Source organism: Pyrus communis, chromosome 1 (genome assembly GCF_963583255.1).
Source record: "Pyrus communis chromosome 1, drPyrComm1.1, whole genome shotgun sequence".
Classification (NCBI taxonomy): Eukaryota; Viridiplantae; Streptophyta; class Magnoliopsida; order Rosales; family Rosaceae; genus Pyrus; species Pyrus communis.
In genome coordinates, this window is record NC_084803.1 from 18,442,254 (window position 1) to 18,464,200 (window position 21,947).

General features: G+C 37.2%; 2 protein-coding genes across 3 annotated transcripts; both read left to right on the forward strand.

Moving 5' to 3' along the window:
* The first annotated feature begins 4,662 nt into the window (after positions 1-4,662).
* On the forward strand, positions 4,663-8,982 carry LOC137732580 (probable disease resistance protein At5g66900). 2 transcript variants are annotated; one of them, XM_068471904.1, is made up of 6 exons: positions 4,663-5,200; positions 5,376-6,318; positions 6,506-6,909; positions 7,118-7,479; positions 7,559-7,767; positions 7,926-8,982. In XM_068471904.1, the coding sequence occupies exons 2-6, from the start codon at positions 5,697-5,699 to the stop codon at positions 8,753-8,755; spliced, it is 2,427 nt and encodes an 808-aa protein (XP_068328005.1). In that variant the 5' UTR covers positions 4,663-5,200; positions 5,376-5,696; the 3' UTR covers positions 8,756-8,982. The 2 variants fall into 2 exon arrangements, with proteins under 2 accessions (XP_068328005.1, XP_068328000.1); XM_068471899.1 differs by lacking the exon at positions 4,663-5,200 and having other exon boundaries at positions 5,343-6,318.
* Positions 8,983-15,410: 6,428 nt separating this feature from the next.
* Positions 15,411-20,783, forward strand: LOC137717477 (uncharacterized). The gene is made up of 7 exons (XM_068456895.1): positions 15,411-15,649; positions 15,823-15,962; positions 16,710-18,746; positions 19,659-19,731; positions 20,035-20,126; positions 20,247-20,346; positions 20,541-20,783. The coding sequence occupies exons 1-3, from the start codon at positions 15,411-15,413 to the stop codon at positions 17,258-17,260; spliced, it is 930 nt and encodes a 309-aa protein (XP_068312996.1). The 3' UTR covers positions 17,261-18,746; positions 19,659-19,731; positions 20,035-20,126; positions 20,247-20,346; positions 20,541-20,783.
* Positions 20,784-21,947: the final 1,164 nt, after the last annotated feature.

The following is a 21,947-nucleotide window of genomic DNA, read 5'->3' on the forward strand; positions in this document are numbered from 1 at the left end:
TCAAACTATGTATTCCAACAAATACAGTTTGATTAGTCTCGTTCAAAAGTTTATTAAAGTTTTTGTAGTTACCTTACGTGATCAACTTTAAATTTATTTTCCTTGAAGTTGTCATTGACAAAATAGACAACGCAACTCAAAGGGAGGACAAAGTGGCCTTCTTTTAGTGCTAATACAAATTCTTATAGAAACTATATATTTGATTGCATGAACAAGTTCAATTTAAATTTAAATCTCATAAAGAAAAATATATTTTTTTTAGGAAAGAAAATTATACAAGACATAAAAAGTTTATTAATCAACAATGAAATTTTTGTGCCTCTTCTATGAAAATATAAGGAAATTGTACAATGGTCTCCTCACAAGAAATTCTCAATTCTATCATTTTTCGTAACTTGTGATACACGCTCAGGGAGATGAATTCTTCAATGAAATTTTAATACACGTAAACGAGACCTCTCTGTAGTTTATTGAAAATGATGAAGCTCAAGAATACAATTTCCTAGTGTTTTCGTAGCATATGCAGACAAACTTTTATTGGCTAGAATAAATATTTAATTCCTTTCAATAATCAAAACACCGCGTTGAATAATTAATTGAAATTATTGAAATAGGTAAGTGTTAGAGTAAATGTAGAAATATAGAAAATAAATTGAACAATGACTTTGAAGTACGACTTGAATCATTTCCTAAACGTGTTATTTGCCTCCACTCGAATGAGTTTGCAAAAGGGTTTTTGGCAAATCACTTCCAGGATACAACAAAGTATGAAATATTTGATTAGCAAAACCGAATTGTATTCCCTTAGAAATAACTAGAAAGAAATTGTATGAATGTGATGGAGAGAAGAGAGAGCAAGGAAATTGTGTAGACGACAAATTTTTCAATGAATTTCTTTTCTAACAATTTTACCAATATATAGGGGAGATTGCACATATCCTTTGGTTTTGGATATGCCTTCTTGGTATGAGATACATCATTTGGTTTTGGGTATGCCTTCTCATCATGGGATACAACTGAATTAATATTACAGCAATATGCTCAATACGCATGTCTGATGCAAAGCGTCAACTACCAAGGGCTATGTCATTTTTAGTAAACTATGCACTAATCAGACATGGATTATGTCTTTTAGCAAAGTTGAAAAAGTCACATTGCTTTAATCTGACGAAGAGCAACTGTTGGGCAAATACCCAACTTCTTCCACACGAACGTGTGACTTTTCCTTTAATGTGATAAAGGCCAACTGTTAGGCAAATGCCCAACTTATGCCACCTAACTTACACAGAACGTATGACTTTTCCTTTGATGTGATAAAGGCCAACTGTTAGGCAAATGCCCAACTTATGCCACCTAACTTACACAGAACGTATGACTTTTCCTTTGATGTGATAAAGGCCGACTGTTAGGCAAATGCCCAACTTCTTCCAACAAAACATATTAATGTATTATTAAAATATTCAACAGTAAGAACCTTAAAGGTAGTTGCATGGTAGTTTAACATTTGGTTTTCTTTTACAATTTCTTCGAAGTTGGGAATGGAATCATCAAAAGAGAACAGGTCAAAGGTTTGTTGAGGTCACCCACTACAGGACCGTCAACACGCTTTCGTTATGAATAATATTTTTGTGGTTGTTGTTGTCTTGGTCGTCGTTGTCAGGACAACTTTTCAATTGAATACCCTACCGTTTTCTTGGAACTGATTCCTCCGGAACCACAAGGATTTGAGTTCATTAATCAATTAATTTTGACTATTGAAATTTGATTCAACGATTACAAATAGAACATCATTTTAAAAATTATAATAATTATAATTATTAGATCAAATTTCAATAGTCGAGATTCATTAATTAATAGGCTCAGATCTTTTGAATCTGGAGAGATCCGGTTCCCATTTTCTTGACCCCGTTTTGCGCGTTAAACAGAAAGTCCTACCAAATGAAACGGTAACTCCAACAAACGCGGACATGAAATATTAAAATATGTTTGATAATTATTTAGTTTTTCTATTCTGGATTTTAGTTTAATTTAAAAGCTAAAAGTCACAAAAAGATTTAAATATTTAAATATGTTGGGTAATTGTTTTTAAATTTGACAAAAAAAAAAAAGTTAAAAATTGAAGATGAAATGGGAATCAATCAGCCTCATAACTTTCAGTTAATCAATCGGTCTTGTAGCTTTCAATTTTCAATTAGCCTCACAATAAGTTCAAACAAAAACTGAAAATAAAATGATTAGAAAACAATCCCTAAATTTTCAATTAGCCTCACAGTTAATCGACCAACGGATAGGGGGTGATGTGCCTTATATGTACTTGCCCAACTCCATATAGCACGAGGCCTTTTGGGAACTCATTGGCTTCGAGTTTCAATTGAACTCCTAAGTTAAGCGAGTTCGGGCTAGAGCATTCCAGGATGAGTGACCCACTGGGAAGTTCTCGTGTGAGTTCCCATGAACAAAATCGTGAGGGCGTGGTCGAGGCCCAAAACGAACAATATCGTGCTACGGCGGAGCCTGTCTAGGATGTGACATATTTGGAAGATTATATTCACACACCTCAAATTACTTCTCCTATACCTTTTTAATTTTTTAATATTTTTCTATGCAATGTTTGTGGTGTGTAAAAAATATTAAAAAAATTAAAGAATGAGAAAAGTAATTTGAAGTGTGAATATAACCTCTCATTTGGCTTTTGCCTTAGTAATAAATTTCCAGTTTCTACCCAAAAAAAAAGGGTGAACAGTAAAGTTTAGGGAGCTTTAATGAAAAGGGCTTGAGCCAACAAATATTTAAGAAAAAATCATCCTAAAATGTTATTTAACCAAAAGGGCTGAAAGTTTAATAAAAAACCATCCAAAACTATTGTCTACCTTTTTTATGCCCTTATCCTCCTCTTCCTTGTCATCGTCCTCATCCTCTTATTTGCACCACAAACAATTTATAGTGTTAGCATTTTATTCCAATCATATCCAATAAGGACCTATGGTCCCAGTGATGTACATACATGTCAGGCGTCTGTAAATAGTTGAGATTCATAACCTTAACTTAGGTCTTTATCTTAGGTTCTTGTTAGATCAGGACTAAACATAAGGTGCACCCAAAATTATGAGCATTTTGGAAGAAAAATATTAGATATGCATTTCATACACATTCAACGATGTGTTTTTTGGTTGTGTGAAGGAAGCATGTGTATTTTGATTTTTCTTGAGACTTCATTACTTTCTGAAATAGTGCCACCATTTGTATTCATTTCCCCCCGGTTTATTTATTTCTCTTTTTACTTGGCTTCTTATTCTAGAAACGGTTAATGTGATAGAATAACTTTCTGGTATAAAAAGACCCCTTGAATGTAAAAGTTAATGCTGAAAGTGCAAATGCATAGGCATTAGGCATTCTTTCATCCGGGAAATGTACTACTGTAATATAGGCTTACCAAATCAAAGTTCAAAAAGGAAGCATTCATCGGAACAAAGCCGCCGAAACAAGTTCAAAGAATTTTAATGGCAGAAACCAGTGAAAAAGTGTTTGGGGAAAAAAAAAAAAAAAAAACCAAAACATAAAACTGTTTATGGAGAATCCAAAACATAACACTGTTTCTGGAAAAAAAAAAATTCAGATACAGTGTTTATTTTGTCTGTGCACAAACAAACACTGTATCTGGAAAGAAAAGAATCAAAATCCAGAAACAGTGACTTAAATTTCAGAAACAATGACTTAGATTCCAAAAACAGTTTATGTTTTAACCTTTGATTGTTTCTTTTCTTTCATGCATCAGTTGATTATATTTAAGAAACATGATGCTTATTTTGCTTTGAATTCAAATACAATGAATTTCACTATTTATTTTCTAACTTACATTTAAGAAACAATGTGTTTATTTCATTTAGATCCAGAAACAATGACCCGTCGTTATTATTGAATAACATGCAGATCTCAAATTTACTTTCTAGATAAACAAACGATGAACTTCACTAACAAAGAAAAATTGAAAAACAGTACCTCGAATACATTATGAATAATAACGACAATCATATATCAACGAAAATAATACTAAATATAAATTAAATAGCATGAGGATCTATATTTTTGTTTCAAAGAAAAAGAAGAAAGTCTGTAAAATAACGATGAACTCCATTAATGACGAAAATCTGAAACTCAACCTAAAAAAGTTAGGTATAAAATTGACAAATCATAATTTATTATAGTTAGCCCATTTTTAGTTCAACTACTTTAATATGGGCTTTGTACTAATCATTAAACAAAACTTATAACATGATTTTTTTTATTAAAATTAAAATTTTTTTAAACCATTTTCATTAGTTTTTCTTAAAGTTAAATAAAATTTTCATAATGACAATTATACTATTTTCATTAGTTTTCTTTTTTAATTATTACCGCCAGTATCCTCCTTTTTCTTTTCCCCTCTTTTCTTTTTTAATTATTACCGCCAGTATCCTCCTTTTTCTTTTCCCCTCTTTTCTTTTTTAATTATTACCGCCAGTATCCTACCGCCAGTATCCTCCTTTTTCTTTTCCCCTCTTTTCTTTTTTAATTATTATCGCCTGTATCCTACTTTTTCTTTTCCCCTCTTTTCTTTTTTAATTATTACCGCCAGTATCCTCCTTTTTCTTTTCCCCTCTCTCCTGATCGTCCTTCAAATTGAAGGTTGTCGACCTTCAATTACCTGGAGAAATCAACAATAAGCCATAATTCCTTGAATGAATTAGAGTATGCTCTGCTCGTTTTCTGCTGAGTTTTCTTTAAATCTTGATCTTACAGTGCTCACATGGGAACAAAGAGAGAGATTGATGGTTTATAGAAAGAAACAAGAAGGAAAATGAAATTTGGGCTTTGTGTGGAAGAGGGAAGGTGAGCGAGACTGCATGCGACGAATCCATTGAGTTTCGGACTTCAACTGGCGTCGTTGTGGTCTGATCCGTCTGGGTTATGGAGATCGGACATTGGAGCTCCTAGCTAGCGACAATTTGGAGCCGTAGATCCCATGAGAAATTGAAATTTTGGGAATGGCTGTGGGGAAACGGGATGACAGAGAGAGATTGGGTGGTTAGGATTGTGCCTTGGGCTGGGAGGTCGTGGCGGCGGCGGAAGGAAGGAACCCAGACCTAGATTATAGGTAAAAGTAGGAGACGGCGGCGGCGGCGGCGGAAAAGGGGGTTTCTGCGAAACCGAAAGATTTAAGGTAAAATTATTAGAATTTTCCTATTAATAAAAATGGAAGATTATTAAAAAAAAAGTAAGTTAATTTTTTATTCAAACATGGTAATTTTTTTTAATCATTTAATAGTCACTGTCAATTTATATAAGAATTGGAACGCTTACTTTTACTGTATTATTTTAAACTATTTATTCGACAGCACAACATTTCTTTTTAAAAGGCCAAGGCACTCTATGTGGTGGAAAATTCGGCGTCTCTTCTCGTCTCCTGCAAATGTCTTTCCTCGCTTCTTGGGTGTATTTGCTTACGTCTGTTAGTTGTGTTATATATATGCGTGCTGAAACCAACCAACAGACAGCTGGAACCACCAAAAGCTTACATAACATTCTCAGTTTCTGAGCAAACATAGATTATTTTACTCCCTCTCCGTGTGTCCCATTCGACTTTCTGATCTTGTTTCTTCAGCCAGGAACAGATTGCCTAATTGAGTTGAGTTCTGAGTCTCCTTGTTTTGCTAAGTATGTCTCTAGCTTCACCCGGAATAGGTGCTCTCAGAACGCCATTTCAAACGCTCTTTGACGCTGTAAAAGCAGCGCAGCAGGAGAATAAAATGTTCCGACGCCGCCTCCGAGTCATCAAAGCCACGCTAGACTCTCTACAACCACTCATCATAGACATCGAAAAATCTAGCCCCGAAGAGGGGCTGCAAAATTTTGCACTACAGATGGAGAAGGGGGCAAATCTTGTTCACAAGTGCAGCAAAGTTGCCCTGTGGAGAAAACACAAATACGCCAAAAAGCTTCGTCAACTGGACAAATCTCTTCGAAGATTGTTTGATGTGCTTAAACTGCAGGGTACGAGGGATGCGAGGGAGACGTTGGCTTCTCTCAGGATGATCGAGAAGGTGCTCTCTCGAGTAGAAGAGAGTTTGGAGATGAAAACTAATCAGCCTGAAATAGTTACATGTTCGCCTAGGGTGCCTGAAGCGCCATCGGTTACAGTCGGGTTGGATGTGCCGTTGAAGGAGTTGAAGATGAAGCTCCTCAAGGATGAAAAGGTGTCTATGCTTGTGCTGACTGCTGCTGGAGGGTGTGGGAAAACCACCTTGGCTAGAAAGTTTTGTCAGGATCAAGAAGTCAAAGGTATGCTATCTATGATTTCAACTTTTTTTTGGTGAAGTTTTACTTCCTAGTGATAAGTTGATTCCTTCCTCTTAGAGTTAACAAATCCTGCAATGAGCTCCCTGCTTGATTACTTTCTTGATCTGAGAATTGCAGACATATCTAGTTAACCTTTTATTAACACCTTTCTTACGTTCTGTTTGGATAGATACATTCAAGAACAACATCTTCTTTGTCAATGTCTCGAAGAAGCCCAGCTTGGACCTTATTGTACATGAACTGTATCAACAGAAGGGGTCCGAGCCGCCTGCTTTCCAAAACGAAGTCATGGTAGCTAACTGTTTGCAACAATTTCTGAAGGAATCAAGACAAAATCCTCTATTGTTTGTGCTGGATGATGTTTGGTCGGGATCAGAGTCCCTTCTTGAGAAGTTTGATCAACTAAAGTTTTCAAATTACAAGATTTTGGTCACATCTAGATTTGCATTTCCAAGATTCGGTTCTCCTTATCGTTTGGCATCATTGAGTGATGAAGATGCAATGATCCTTTTTCACTACTCGGCATCCTTGGAGGATAAGAACTCTTATACTTACGAAGATCTTTCGAGAAAGGTGATTTCTTAGTCCGGTATGCACATATATTAATGCCTCAGAAGAGGGTAAAGAAATACACACGTTAATGAACTGTGAAGAACGAAGAAAGAAGAATGAAAGAGTAGACAATTTACAATTTTATCATCTTTATGAAACCATTTAGATGATTTTCAACAATATAATCAAATAATAGTAATTAAATTCATTTTGGATAATTAAATTGCAGATTATCAAGCGCTGTAAGGGATGCCCACTTGCCATTGCATTGGTCGGGAGATCACTTCGCGGCCAGCCTATCGAAATCTGGCACAAAAGAGTAGTGGAATGGTGCAAAGGTTCGTCTATTCTTGATTCTGACAAGGAATTGCTTGCTTGCCTCCAAAGCAGTTTAGATGCCTTGGATAAAGAAAAACCTATCATCAAGGAATGCTTCCTCGATCTAGGTTCTTTTCCGGAGGACCAAAGAATTGCTGTTGCCGCCCTCATTGATATGTGGGCAGAGTTATATGGTCTAGATGAAGAAATTCTGACCATTGCCAACCTGCACGAGCTTACCACCCGAAGTTTAGCTAATCTTGTTGTCACAAGGTACGCAGGCTGGTCATAATTTTCTATTTCAATATGTATGCTGAACAAATCAGTAAAGAAATTAATATTGATCATCCAGGCATGAGAGGGAGGCGGATGGCTATTACACTGAACACTTTGTCACCCAGCACGACATGCTTAGAGAGTTGGCGATCCATCAGGCGAGTCAAGGCCCATTAGAACATAGGGAACGACTATATATAAACATATGTGGGGACAAACTTCCTAAGTGGTTGATAGAACAAAAGTATGAAGAGATCAAGGCTCGACTATTATCTATCTCAACAGGTTCCAACAATCTCTCTTTAGTAAATATTTATACATGTGCGCTCGGGACACGCTTGGGTGCACACACACACACATGCTCATTCATACTAAGACTTCAATCGGACTTTGACACATTTAAGTTCAACCCACGCTAACATCTTAAAGCTTATTGTTTGCAGATGGAGCCTTCTCAGCAAAATGGCCAAACATGCAAGTACCCGAAGCAGAGGTTCTAGTTCTGAATTTTCAAACAAAAAACTATGCCTTACCTGAGTTTATGGAGAAAATGGATAAACTAAAGGTTCTAATACTAAAAAATGACGGCTTGTTACCTGCTGAACTAGATAATTTTGAACTACTTGGTTCGCTATCAAATCTTAAGAGAATTAGATTAGAACATATTTCAATTCCTCCCATAAGCAAGGTCCTTAAACAGTTGAAAAGCTTGCAAAAGATATCTTTTTTCATGTGTGATATCGGCCAAGGTTTCGGCCAAATTTTAGATGCACTGCCAAATCTAGTGGAATTGAACATGGATTATTGCCATGATCTGGTGCAATTTCCTGACAACCTTTGTGACCTTGTTCACCTTAAGAAACTTAGCATCACCAACTGTCATAAGCTATCTGCCTTGCCTGCAGACGTCGGAAAGCTAGTCAATCTTGAAGTGTTGAGGCTTAGGTCATGTGCAGAGTTGTTAAAGTTGCCAGGCTCGATTAGGAACCTTAAAGTTTTGAAATTTCTCGACATATCCGATTGCTTTAGCATAAAGGAGTTGCCCGAGGACATTGGTGCAATGTGCAGCGTGGAAAAGATCAACGTGAGCCAGTGTTCAAGACTGGAAGAGCTGCCTGCGTCTGTTATGGATCTTGAGCAGTTGAACGAAGTGATATGCGATGAAGAGACAAAAACTTTATGGGAACCCTTCTTACCATTTCTCACAAACGTACACATAAAGGTGATCAAAGAAGATATCAACCTAAATTGGCTCAACAAGCTTCCAACCTAAGGCCATGGTGCTTCATCAATTTACTCCGTGTTCTCTTCTGCGCTCCCCTTTGTTCATGGAAAGTGGATAATCTATGTAACATGTGGGATTTATGTTTTCTATGTAGTATGTGGCAAATCATTTGACTTTACTCCTTGTTTCCTTTTTTTTCTTCTTGCTTTTGCTATTTTACATCGGCAATATTTTATGTTACAATTTTTTTAACAAGCGATATTATCTGCATTAAAGGGTAGGTGGGTTAAGTTTTACAATGAGCTAGCAATAATGTGGTTTAAAGTCGTTTTTGGCGAGAATCAAATGTAAAATCTTTCACTTACAAATGAAGAGGAATACTATTAGACTATATTATGTAATAAATTCGTCAATGTGGTCCTACTAGGTAGTTTCAATGGGCTTTCCTAATTAGTATTACGCGCGAAGACCTTGAGTTATTGACCTACAAACATTGATAGCACCCCAAAACCCGAAATTTTTCTGGGGTGTTATAATAGAGCTGACTGCTGAATCTGAAACAGCTAAGAATAGATAAAGATATTCGTTTGTATGAGGCTTGGAAATGAGAGGAGGTTGCGACAAGTACTTTTTCAAGTCTTAGAATGCCCGTTCGCACTTCTCATCCCATTTTTGTTCGTCCCTTCTTGAGAGCCCTGAAAATGGTCTGCAGCGATCAGTAGACCCGGATAGAAAACGATTTACGAAGACCGCTCTACCAGTAAGGCTATGAATCTCCTCGGTAGACTTAGAGAATGATTTAGGGCTGCTGCTTGTGGATGGCTTTCATTTACTTCAGATGAGCTTCTATTCCGTGTTGGGTGACTAAGTAGCCAAGATTTCTGTCTGAGGAGACTCTGAATGTACTATTAGTGAAATACAACTTCATGTTGTACATTCAAGCCACGGGCTTGAAGTTCGGATCTACGTGCAGCTTGCAGCAGATGTCTAAAGGGAACCATGAGAACACGTCTTTGTTTTCCTAATGAAACGCGGTGAGCTCATTGTTCTTCCATGTGCTGAGCCTGACTATCCTCGCTTCTTCCATGTGCTGAGCCTGACTATCCTCGCCTTCCTTTTAAGGCGACCTGGATCAAGTATGACATGTATGGCATACTCTTATGGCTTCCATCCTTATTCCTCTGCCGTGGAGTCTAGTAGGAGTTCGCTTGCTTGATCATAGTTAGAGTTGTCTGGAGTCGTCATGTTGTCCTCAGTTTATGTTGATTGGGTGAACTCTTTCTCCTCGAGTCATTGGACTGCGCACCTCTTGGTCATGGCTTGATCAGGCCGGATCTCACCTACTCCGCCACTGAGGATGGGAAATCAAATCTTCTGACATTTGCTTAAAGTCTGGGTGGTGATCTTGTTCGTCTATGGCTTGCTCAATATGTTATTGTAGAGCGATGGTTCATTGATGATTGCAAACTTCTGAGGGTTGACGATAAGAGGTGTGTAGTCGTCGAGCTCAATGGTGTCAACGGTGGTACAGGTGGCACCATTACAACCAGATAGCAGACTAGACTTCTTAGTGATAATCTTCTTCATGCCAAGTTTCTTAACGATGAAGAGTTGAAAGAATTTGGCGGCATTTCCTTTATCTGCATGCATGCGATCTACTTTCGGACAAGCAATCTGGTACTGATGATGAATGCATCGTTGTGAGGTTGGTTGACTTTGACGTGATCTTGGAAAATCTATTGAGTTGGTTGTCTTCCAAATCACTAGCCTACACCTAGACATTAGCTTAGCTTGGTGGATCTTTCTCATTTTCTCCTTGGCAATATAAGCAAGGTGCTCAAATTCGGCAATGATCGAATTAGTCCGGATGATTTTCTGTGCCGCTTCGCCTTACATCTTTGCTACTTAACCAACTTTTGGAGATGGTTCTTCCAGTCTATACATTCGTTTGTCAGGTGGCCGGTAGCCTTATGAAAGACACAATACTTCATCTAATCCTTCTTGCCCCCCAGAGGCTGTGCTTTCTTGAATGTGTTTGTGGATATGGACGTTGAACTTAGTATAAGTCCTCTTGGAAGAACTATCGTATAATGTGGAACGTCGTTTTTGCTTCCTTCCGCCCTCTACCTTGATGGAGCTTTTGTAGTCGTCTTCTTTCTTGGATGGTTTCTACTTCGTGATTGAATTGGGTGCCTTTCTTGCTCGTTTCTTATCGTCCCAAATCGCATGACCCTTTGCTAAGTTAAAATGCTTAGCTAAGGTTTGCTTTGGGGTCGTGGTAATGTCTCTACAGAGTGATAACCTACTGGCGGTCCTCTCTTGAAAGCTGTCCACGCGACTGTTTCATCGCAGCTGAAAATCTTAGCCATTTTAGTCTCGAAGCACTGAATGTAGTACTGGATAGATTCGTTGGGCTTTTTCACCACGCTGAAAAGGTGATCTGACAATTTTTGACAACTTAGTAGGACAAATACTCATTCGTGAAAACAAAGGCAAGTTCCTATAAAAGACCAATAGATCGTGGTCCACAGTGTGGAACCAATCATGTGCTGCTCTCTGCAAAGTCATAACAAAAACTTAGCACATCAAGACTTTGTCCTGCTTGTGAAGTGTCATAACACTTCGCTAGTTATTCGATCAGGGTCTGAATCTCCATTGAACGGCGTGAAGGAAGGTGTGGAGAATCTTCAGGGAGGTCGTGTTGCATCGGATGAATCGTCGTGCTGCTCCTTTTCCTCGATGATGCGCTTCGGATGAACAAATCATATTAGAGTTGCTAGCTCGATTAGGAACCTTAAAGTTTTTGAAATTTCTCGACATATCCCATTAATGGGGTGTAACATCCACACATCCCATTTTACTTCTCACACACTTTTTTAATTTTCGGCCGTCAGTTGGATGAATTGAAAAAGATCAACGAACAAAAATTATCAAATAATGTGTGAGAAGTAAAATAGGGTATGTGGATAGCACACCCTTTCTATAAATAGGGAAACCCCCTATAATCAAATGAAGAATTGCAACTTTTGAGTTTTCATGAATGAAGAATTGCAAATGGTCACATGCTTTTCAAAGAGGTATCTCAAATGTCACATCTCGACTCCGCCATAGCACGATATTGTCCGCTTTGAGCCACGCCCTCACAGATTTGTTCTTGGGTTTCCACCCAAAACGCATCATGCTAGGAAGAGAGGGACATGTACATATAAGGCCAGGGACCAACCTTCACCCCGCCGATGTGGGATACTACAATCCACCCCTCTTAGGCAGATCGATGTCCTCGTCGGCACATCCGAACGGACAGTGAGTCTGGCTCTGATACCAAACTGTCACATCCCGACTTTGCCGTAGCATGATATTGTCCGCTTTGGACCATGCCTTCACAGATTTGTTCTTGGGCTTCCACCCAAAACAAGTCATGCTAGGAAGAGAGGGGCATGTACATATAAGGCCAGGGACCAACCTTCACCCCGCCGATGTGGGATACTACATCAAATCCTATAAATAGGGAAACCCCCTATAATCACTTAACAACTTTTTACCATACATATAGTGCACTAAAAATTATAGAGTTATATTGAGTCTATATGAGAGAGTTTTCAACACAATTGTGGTTCATTGAAGCTTTGTAATTTGGGGTGCTACAATTATAAAGACGTGGTTGTTCTATCCTGAGAGACAACCGCCAATAGGGGACGTAAACTTGTCTTAAAGACAGGGTGTCTAACACCGTATTCCCAGGTTTTTCTAATCCATTATGTCAAGTTCCTTTAACATTGGTTACTCATGTGCATGGAGGAAATTGTAGCAATGGTCTCTCAACTTTAACCTAATTGGTGTAATGGTCTCTCAATTAAAAATCCATGAGCATTAGTCCCTTAACTCCAAAAACGTGTAGTTATGGTCTTTTTCTTCAACTTCGTTAGAACTTCTATCAACATGAGTCATGTGCCACACACATAAGGCTGAATCGAGGGGCAAATATAAATAACTAAATGAGAAAAATTGTAGCTATGGTCCCTTAACTTTAACACAACTGGAGAAATGGTCCCTTAACTTTAACCCAATTAGAGTAATGGTCTCTCAACTTTAACCCAATAATAGCAATGGTCTTTCTAACATAACTCATTTTGATGGAATTCTGACGGAGTTAACGAAAATGACTATAACTGCACGTTTTGATAAGTTAATGGACCAATGGTCATAATTTTTAGTTGAGGGACCATTACTACAATTTTCTCCATGTGCATGCATTACTTTGATATATAATTGCATGAATTATTTATTGATTTTCTATGTGATTTAATAGAGCAAGTAGACCCTAATTTTTCAAACAATCTTAAGACAAGTTTATTAGTTTGAATGTGAAATTGGCACTAGGTGAAATAACCTGCAATTTAAAATCTATATGTGTTTGTCTAACTAGTCAGCAACACTCAACAGCTAAGATCATATATGGTAGTTTACTCACAACAGAAATAGTCAAATTAAAACTCAATTTACTAAAATGTTCCAAGTTAACTAAGATCCAGTTTTACACATTTTAACTCTGAAACAAGGATTCTTACAAAGTAACCATAGAAACTCAATTCCTAGATCTTAATCTATGGAGCAGCTTGGACTTTTGTGCAACCTTGCCTTTCATGAGATCGATTCATTCAGTCTTCACGAAGTGACAGCTTCTCCTCAGCTCTTCACCTTGTGGCTTTGAAATCAAATCAACTTATGTGAATGATGTTATTATGTAGTTGATGCAAATCTGGATTCGATATCTAGTCAGTTTCACCAATCAAATACTTGAAAGATGAAACTAACGTGAATCCAAAAAGATGTCAACTCAAAGATTTGAAACTAGAAAAGCTTACCTAAAACAAATATCAAAATCATGAAAGCAATGCTACCTTATTATGCAATGATCTAGGTATTTAGTGCAAGAGTGTGATTTTGTGGCTAGGATTTTCAAGTAAGAACAAAGGGGCAGCTCAAAGCTGAAAACAACCCTTATAAATCTCATAGCCAAGTTGAAGAGAACCCTAGATTGATATTTATGAAGAAGGCTGAGTTTCAGACAAAGAGAGGGGATGAAAGGCCACATGTCATGTGAAAAATCAATTTGAAAAGATTTAGGGTTGAAAAACCATTTTCGGGAATAAGCTATCAAATGGCCCATGTGGGTTGTCTTAAAATGTGTGCCCAGCTTGTATGAAAGCAACGAGAAGTTTTGACGAGACAAAACCACTAGATATAATGTACTGGAAATAATAACATGAAATGCATATGAATGAACAAACCTTTGATGAGAGAAGTTAAGCTTTTGAAGTGATATTTCCAGCAACACGATCCCAAAAGTAGCATTTCAACCCTAAATCTAACTAAAGCATGTGTGGTACAATTTACAACATTTGACAAAGGGAAGCCAAACAATAAAACTAGACTTCACAATCTCCTCCTTTGGCTTTCCTTGACAAAATAACCCAAACCCTATAACTAAGTTCACTCAACCTCACTCAAGAGAACTCAAAGGACGAATCCTGCAAAGAAGTACTATAGACAAAGAATAAGTAAAAAGTTATCATGGTTAAAACAATTGCAAGGAATGTAAATAGATTGTGATACGATTTTTTATCCCCTATTTTGTCAAGACTCAAAAACTTGATTGGTTTGTGATTTTAAATATTTAAATCTTACGACTTAAACTAGACTTTAATACTCAAAAACTTGATTAGTTTGTGATTTTAAAATTTTAAATCTTACGACTTAAACTAGACAAAGAGATCTAAAAAGAGGACGTAGCAGGAGAGGGAGAAAGAGGAGAGAGGAGAAAGAAAGTAAGAGATGATTGAAGGAAAGAGAGAAAAGAGAGGATCAGACGAGATAAAGAGAAAGAGGAAAGATAAAGAGGAAAGAGAAAGAATTAAGAGAATGAAGAGGACGGATTGAAAGAAAGACGAAAAAGATAAAAAATAAAAAATAAAAAGGAGAGGAAAATAAGAAAAGAAGATAGATTTGGAGTGAGAATGGAGAAAGGAGAAAAAATAAATGAGTGAGTTTTAAGTTTAAAAACTCTAAAAACTCACTTTTTATGTTTATAGATAATAGACTATATTTTTGAATTAGTCTTGAATTCAGTTTTTGAAAATAGTCATACCAAACAAGTTTTTAAGGCCTAAAACTTGAAAATTGTTTTTGGGTTTAAAAAATTGGATTCAAATAGCGTACCAAACAGGCCCTAACATTTTGAAGGATTTCAATAAGTTGTGGATTTTGTGGGATTTGAGAGCTAAAAATATATATAACCAAGACTAAAAAGAATCTAACCTCGTGCCATAGGATTTCAAATCCTTTCACCACAATCCACCACAATCCATTCAAATTCTTTAAAAATGCATATAAATTTTCTAAGAGTTTTCAATCCTCTTAAATCTTATCAAATCTATCACTTTTAAAATCCTTTAAAATCAGTTTGGCTACACCCCTAAAAGACGCGAAGGAAGTACAACAAAATACCAAGAGATGACCTCTGATGGCAGCCTCCAGGGACCAAGAGATGGAGGGAGGAGGATGGGGGTCTCGTCTCTTCCACCCTTCATGGCAAGCGGAGCCACCCAATTCGTCACCGTATTGAATAAGGTTGGCCAAAGTTTATGTTGCAATCAAACACAAATATTTCTAATTTTGCTGTAGTGGGAGTGCTTTGGTAACTATGGCACTAGAATTTATTGGCGGAACGCTGTTTACGCTGCTCTACGACGGCGTTAAGCAAGCGATGAGCAAGAGCAGCACCTTTAAATCCCTTCTGGGAGACCTCAAATCTACACTGGACTCCCTAGTACCGAGAGACGTCCAACAAATTGAAGAGCATAATGTGGAATTGGGTCTCCCCAACGACGAAATCGAAAGTCTTAAAATGCAGATGGAGGAAGGCGTAAAGCTGGTTGTAAAGTTATCGAATTTTCGAATGTGGAACTATTGCTGTTTGTATGATTATACTGACCAAATTGTTGAGTTGGATAGGGCTCTCAAAGGATTGCTGCAAAAATTGAAGATGCAGGAAGCAAGGGATGTGAAAGAGGTTTTATCGTTGTCGAGGCAAAACCGAAATAAATTGGATGAAGTGAACAGAAGACTGTAGGTATACAGAAATTACTGCAGCAGAGAGCTGGGGAAGGAGGGAATGGCTTGGAGAATTTGGTTTCCGGAAGTAGTACAGAAACCGCTCCACGGGAGCAAACTCAATGGAATAGTGGGGAACAAGGTGCGTTGATTGGAACTAAATTTATAGACATGCTTGGCGTATATTTTCTTTTGCCGTTTTTGGAATATAGCTTTTGTTGTAGCAATAAGCATTACTCAATATTTAGCTAATTTTGGATCAGACGGATGGTAATTAAACCCGAACATCTGATATAGATTTTGTTTTCTTTGGATATTGATGCCCACGGCTAACAAGAGCTTAACACCCTTCTTTGAACAGATTCTTTTTATATTCTCTTGTATGATCACAAACAAAGTAAGAACACGTTAGTTCGTTTGTGTTGATTGGCTTCGAGCCTCTTGGTATATTGTTTTCTGGGGTTCTAAATGGCCTTTGTTTCGATTTATTTTTGGTGTCAAGTGTTGGAAAGATAACATAAAAAGAGATTCCATATATTTTTTTTATTTGAATAGAGATGTAAACTCTATGCTTACAACTTCACAGTTCTTTCTTTTCAGTTCTGTTCTTTACCAGTTATTAATGGAAAAGATAATAGAGCAGGCAACTCTATATTTGAATGATTCTCTCTATTTCCATCCCTTCTCACATGATCAGATTTATACGTAGATTTAATTAACGTACAAAGTTAATATTAACTTGATTATGTTCTTCTGTTACAAATGAATTTTTTTTTATATTGAATTCCAAATTTGTCAGGCATCTCACTTTTTTTTCACATATTCTTTCTGAACTTTCGATTGAAACAATTACGAGTTTTCTGATTTTGTTGGTGTTGTCATTATGCAGTGACATCATTCGACGGAGGAGCTTCTCTTGAAGCAGTGTTTTTTGCTTTGTTTGACGCCGTTGTAGAAGCAAGGGACAAGACTGTGATGTTTAAACCACTATTAGAAAATCTTATAGCCACCCTGGAATCTGTAAAACCATTGATTGAAGAGATAACAAAACATAACAAGGTATTAGATCGCGCAGAGGAGCAACTCAAAGATTTTAGAATACAAATGGAGAACGGTGTAGAGCTCATCAGCAAGTGCTCCAAGGATCATTTGTGGGCCAGCTGCAAACAATATAAATACACTGACAAGCTTCTCAGATTGGATGAATCACTTCAAATACTGTTAAATATACTGAAAGTGACAATAGCAAGAGATGTGAAGCAGACTTTTGCTTCAGTGCAACATGTAGAGGCGGTGATCAAGCAAATTGAAGAAAGCGGTGTGCTTCAAGGTCAAATTCAAACCAGAGGTACAGTTGGATTAGATATGCTGAATGTGCAGGGAACAAGGGATGTGAAGGAGTCATTGCTTTCCGTCAGGAATAAAAAGGCAGTTGCTTAGAAAATTGAAGGGAGTGGTGTGGTACAGAACCAAAGTGAAATTGAAGGTACTGCAGTACATGAACCTCCATTCTTACAGTTGGATTGGATATAGAATCAAACCAACATAGCCATACTATGCTGGTATTCTGATGTTATAGATTATTTTGGGAACTTATTTTGTCCTACAATTGAATTTTGAGCCTTATGTACAATTTATATGGGATTTGTCATGTCTAGGATTACTTTCAAGTTGCAGAGTGTCGACTCTCTTGGTGCCTTCAACTCCTTGGACAGAGGGTGAGATCTTGCAGTCCTCCCATGTGAAGAAATTCGGATTTAATGAACTGAGAACAGCCAACAGGAACTTCCGTCCTGAGTCTGTGTTGGGTGAAGGACATTTTGGCTGTGTCTTTAAGGGGTGGGTTGACAAGAATTCACTAACAGCTGCCAAGCCTGGTACTGGGATGGTTATTGCTGTGAAAACGCTTCACCAAGAAGTTCAGCAGGGTCACAAAGAATGGTTGATGAGTATCAGTTCTATCATTTGATGGCCTAATGCACTTTCCTAATACCTTGTTGATTTGTTTTTGCTCAGAGTACCCTGCGGATGAATAGTCGAGTTTAGTTTGGAAGGCTAATGTATTGAAACAATCTTGATGAATCTTGTGTTAGAAGATGAGCATAAGTGTAGGTGTATTTTGGCTAGATATATGAGTTTGAATTGGTTTTTAAAAGTCTTATTAGAAGAGGTTTGGTTGTCCTAGTTTATAAAGGATTGAGACTGGGAATTGATCATAAACTACTCACTAATATTATAACTGGGAGACAATGTTGGTTTTCTACAAGGATTCTAATAGGAGAATCGTAGGGATTGTTTATCTATATAAATAGTGGCCACTGCTCTCAGAGAAAACTTGGCTCATAATTGGACTTGGACCTATTGTAAGTCGAGCATATTGTTTTTGCAAGAGATGAGAAGCTTACTATTGAAGTCCGCTATGACTTCATCTTTGATTTTTAAAGGTCAGAGTATTCTTACATCTTGCTCCTTGGAGCCTACAAACCAAGTAGTGACGGTCGACAAGCTTCAAACATGCTGGACGCGTACGGGAAAAGGGACAGTTCTGTCCGTTGCAGAGAGAGACGGGGGAGCATGGGGGTAGGGGAGAGGATTTTCGGCAGGGAGATATGGGTTTAGGGAGAAAGAGTAAGGGAGAAGTATGGGGTAGGCTGATTTCCAGGGATTTCTTTTCACCCCTTCACTCACTACGAACCCACCTTTCTCTTCGTTTCTCCCACCCTCAAATCTTCCGTTTTTCCTCTCACAAAATACCCACCAAGGAAACCCTGCTTTTGGTTTATTTTGGGATTTTGTTTGCGCTTTCGATTTTCAGACGACGGGCCAATTGGTTGAGATTTGGATTTCTCCCCTTTTTGTCGAAGTGCACAAATTGTGTTTCGGTGGGATCGGTCTCAAATAGCTGCGTGTGTCTACTCCTTCCAAGGTATGGTGTTCACCGATGGCAAGTTTTAGTGTGTTTCTGTTTGTTTTTTCTTTGTTTTATATTTCTAATTTATCGTTTGCTGCTTGACCATGGTGATTGTATGTTTTAGTTTGGATATTTTTCTGATTTTGGGTTGGTCAGTGTTTTTGGGCTGCTTGAGAAAATTAGTGTCATTACACACCTTTGCACCCCTGTTTGTTCTGTTTTTCTCGGTTTCTGTATATAGTTTTGGTAGAATTGGACTGTTCTTTTTAACTTAATTAAAGTGTTTGAGACTTAATTGAATGAAAGTTTAGTTTGGTTTGATCACGATGAGGTGTTTGGTGTTGGGTGTATGATCCTTAGGTCCAATGGAAATGTGTAATTCCCATTAAGCTTTCATGTTGCTGTAAATTTAGGTGTTTTCTCTCTGTGTTGGTCCATCTGCTTATACTTTTCAAATGTTGGTTCATCTTATGCAAATATTGATATGCTTAACTACCCTGCTTCTTTCTCATGGTCCTTAAACATGTGCAAGTTTGTATGTTTCTGATGGATTATACAATTGGGTACTTAGTTAATTTTTTTTTTTTTTTTTTTTTTTTTCTTCATGTTTGTTGGGTTTGTTGTTTTCGGAAAATTATTGGAACTCTGTGATCTGTATATAGAGTGCTAAATGAGTATATGATCAATGGGTTGAATTTTGTTTTCAAAAGGACTGTTACATGTTTTGTGTCAATTTGGCTGTGATAGTAAGATTACTTCATGGAACAGTGTAATTGTTGTGGCATGTGAATGTTGAATTTGTTCTTAATTTAATTTCGGAAAGAAATGTGCTTAACTGTAGTGCTATATGATAGCATCCTTAGAGGTTGGGAACTCAATTAGTGCACCATTAGTTGTGCAAATGTCTGAATATTGGTGCTTTTCCAGGAAACAGTGCTTTTTGCTTTCTAGAAACGTTTGGAGAGTGCACGACTTGAGGATCTCAGACCCAAGGTAAAAGGTAAAAGGTTAAAATCTCTGGCTTCCTTTACTGATGTAAGCTTGCATGAAAGAGAGAAACAATAACAAAAAATTTATTTGAACCCCCATTTGGTTCTGTTTGATTGTCTATTTAGGGTGTTTTTTAGTTTTGCTTGGGGGGTTCAGATTTCATTTGGGTTTATATGTGATTTCCAGTTGATTATTTTTTTATTAGTTGCAGATCATTTTTATTGTAGAAGTTTGAATCTTTGTGGTTGTTTCAGTGTAGTTCTTGGGTACACAAACATTTATCCAATAAATAAGTTCATGACATTGTTTTCAGGGGATGGACAGAAGTCCCAGGCAGCAATCTCTCTGTAATCATCGCCAGGAAAATATCGTGGTCATTTTGAGTTCGGATTTAGCTAGCATGTGGTAAGCGTTACTTTTCCGATTACTTTCATTTGTTTATTTGTGAATCAATAACTTTTTTTAGGAATAATGAATGTCACAATTGCTAATAAATTGATACTTTGTTCGGAGCTTGAACTGTAGGTCTGTGCAAGATATCCATATATGGATCAATGCTATGGACTCTTCTCAACCTATGGACCTCAAATTTCAGTGCATCTTCCATCATTTCTCCTACCTCATTGTATGTAGCTATTACATTTGCAATCATATTAATTCGTTGAAAACAATATTTATATTTCTCTGTAAAATATACTATCGTTTCCTTGCTGGTACATTATAAATGGAAATATGAAAAGTAAAACCGATCATCGCTCGGTTCTCTCTTTCGACTGCGTTGTTTGCTTTACTTATCGTTTTTACTTTTCTGTTTCGCAGCTCTTTGACAAATATCTTATTCTGCTGCTCTCGATCTCGCCCGAGGGTGTTGCAGGTCGATTCGATGCTACGAGGCACTTCGTTTACGGATATCTGAGAGAGAGAGAGAGAGAGAGAAAGGTGTTGGGTGTTTGAGACAAGCGGTTTCAGGGATTAGGTTTGGGTGGGGTTTCAAGGATTAGGTTTTGGTAGGATTTGAATGATTAGGTTTGGGTTTTTGTTTGTACGATTGGCAGAGAGATGGGGGGGGGGGGGGGGTCCAAAATAGGATAAGGAGATTTGATTTAGGGTTTGCAGAGTCAGAGATAGGGGGTGTCCAAGAGAGATGTGGGAGGATTTAAGCGAGGGATTTCAGGGATTTGGTTTAGGGTTTGTTTTCTGCGATTTGCAGAGACAGAGAGATGGGAGGATTTTCTGAAAGGGTTGAAGGGAACGAGTAAGGGAGGTATGGGTATGGGTTCGTTGTGATGCGGTTTAGTAATTTTCAATATTCTTCGACTCTTTTTAATTTGCAAAATCAAATTACCCATGGAATTTATAACATGCAATCAGTTTCTTTTTAGTTAAGTTCAAATAATGTTGATTGTGTTGTTATAAAGCTCTTTTTTATAGTTAGGTTGAAAATCATATTGATAGATTCTTATTTAGTTGGTTCAATTTGTAACATATGAGATTGTTTTGTTTGATGTTTCAATCAAAATTTGATCTTTTTTTTGTGTGAAATTATAATGGAATTGCAAATTAAGTATATCTTAGATTCTTAGTTGCATGCTCACCTTCCCACAACTATTATATTGTCTCTTGACCGGATGGATTTTTATAATTTCCTGAATCTATGGTTACAATTCTTTTTATAATTTTCTAGATTTATCTTTTTTGTTCGTCCATGATTATGTTGAAATTTTTTTTTTTTTTTTTCAGGTTAAATGTGTCTTGTTCATGTAGTTAAGGTTGATGCATTCAAGTCCCACAGCAACGCGCATACATATTTTCTAATTTACTTCTATTTATGGTTTATGTGTTTGTAAATAACATCGCAGCACTGTAGAATTATTGTAACTATTCACATGGGTAGTGACTTACGCACCCCCTGTTCTCTTCTGCACTCCCCACTGTTCAACTCTTCATTGATTCTCCTTTGATTTATCAATTGAACGGCTAGAGAAGCAGAGATAACTGCATGGAAAGAAAATAAGAGTTGAAAATCATTATTTTTTATGGAGAAAAAAGTGTATTAATTTATGTAATATGTGGGATTTCTGAGCCTTTCTATTGTTTTGTGGGTGATTTTTCCGCAATGCAAGTGTACTGGAAATTGCAAATCATTTGGCTTTAGTTGCTGTTTGTTTCCTTCTTTTTCTTAGATGCTTTCGCTTGTTTGCATCGGCAATATGACGTAATAAATTC

Coding starts and splice junctions, on each gene's coding strand:
- LOC137732580 (XM_068471904.1), top strand. CDS start 5,697: ATGTCTCTAGCTTCACCCGGAATAGGTGCTCTCAGAACGCCATTTCAA. Junction 6,319..6,505: donor TCAGGATCAAGAAGTCAAAG/GTATGCTATCTA, acceptor CTGTTTGGATAG/ATACATTCAAGAACAACATC. Junction 7,768..7,925: donor ACTATTATCTATCTCAACAG/GTTCCAACAATC, acceptor TATTGTTTGCAG/ATGGAGCCTTCTCAGCAAAA.
- LOC137717477 (XM_068456895.1), top strand. CDS start 15,411: ATGGCACTAGAATTTATTGGCGGAACGCTGTTTACGCTGCTCTACGAC. Junction 15,650..15,822: donor GGCGTAAAGCTGGTTGTAAA/GTTATCGAATTT, acceptor AATTGGATGAAG/TGAACAGAAGACTGTAGGTA. Junction 15,963..16,709: donor ATGGAATAGTGGGGAACAAG/GTGCGTTGATTG, acceptor GTCATTATGCAG/TGACATCATTCGACGGAGGA.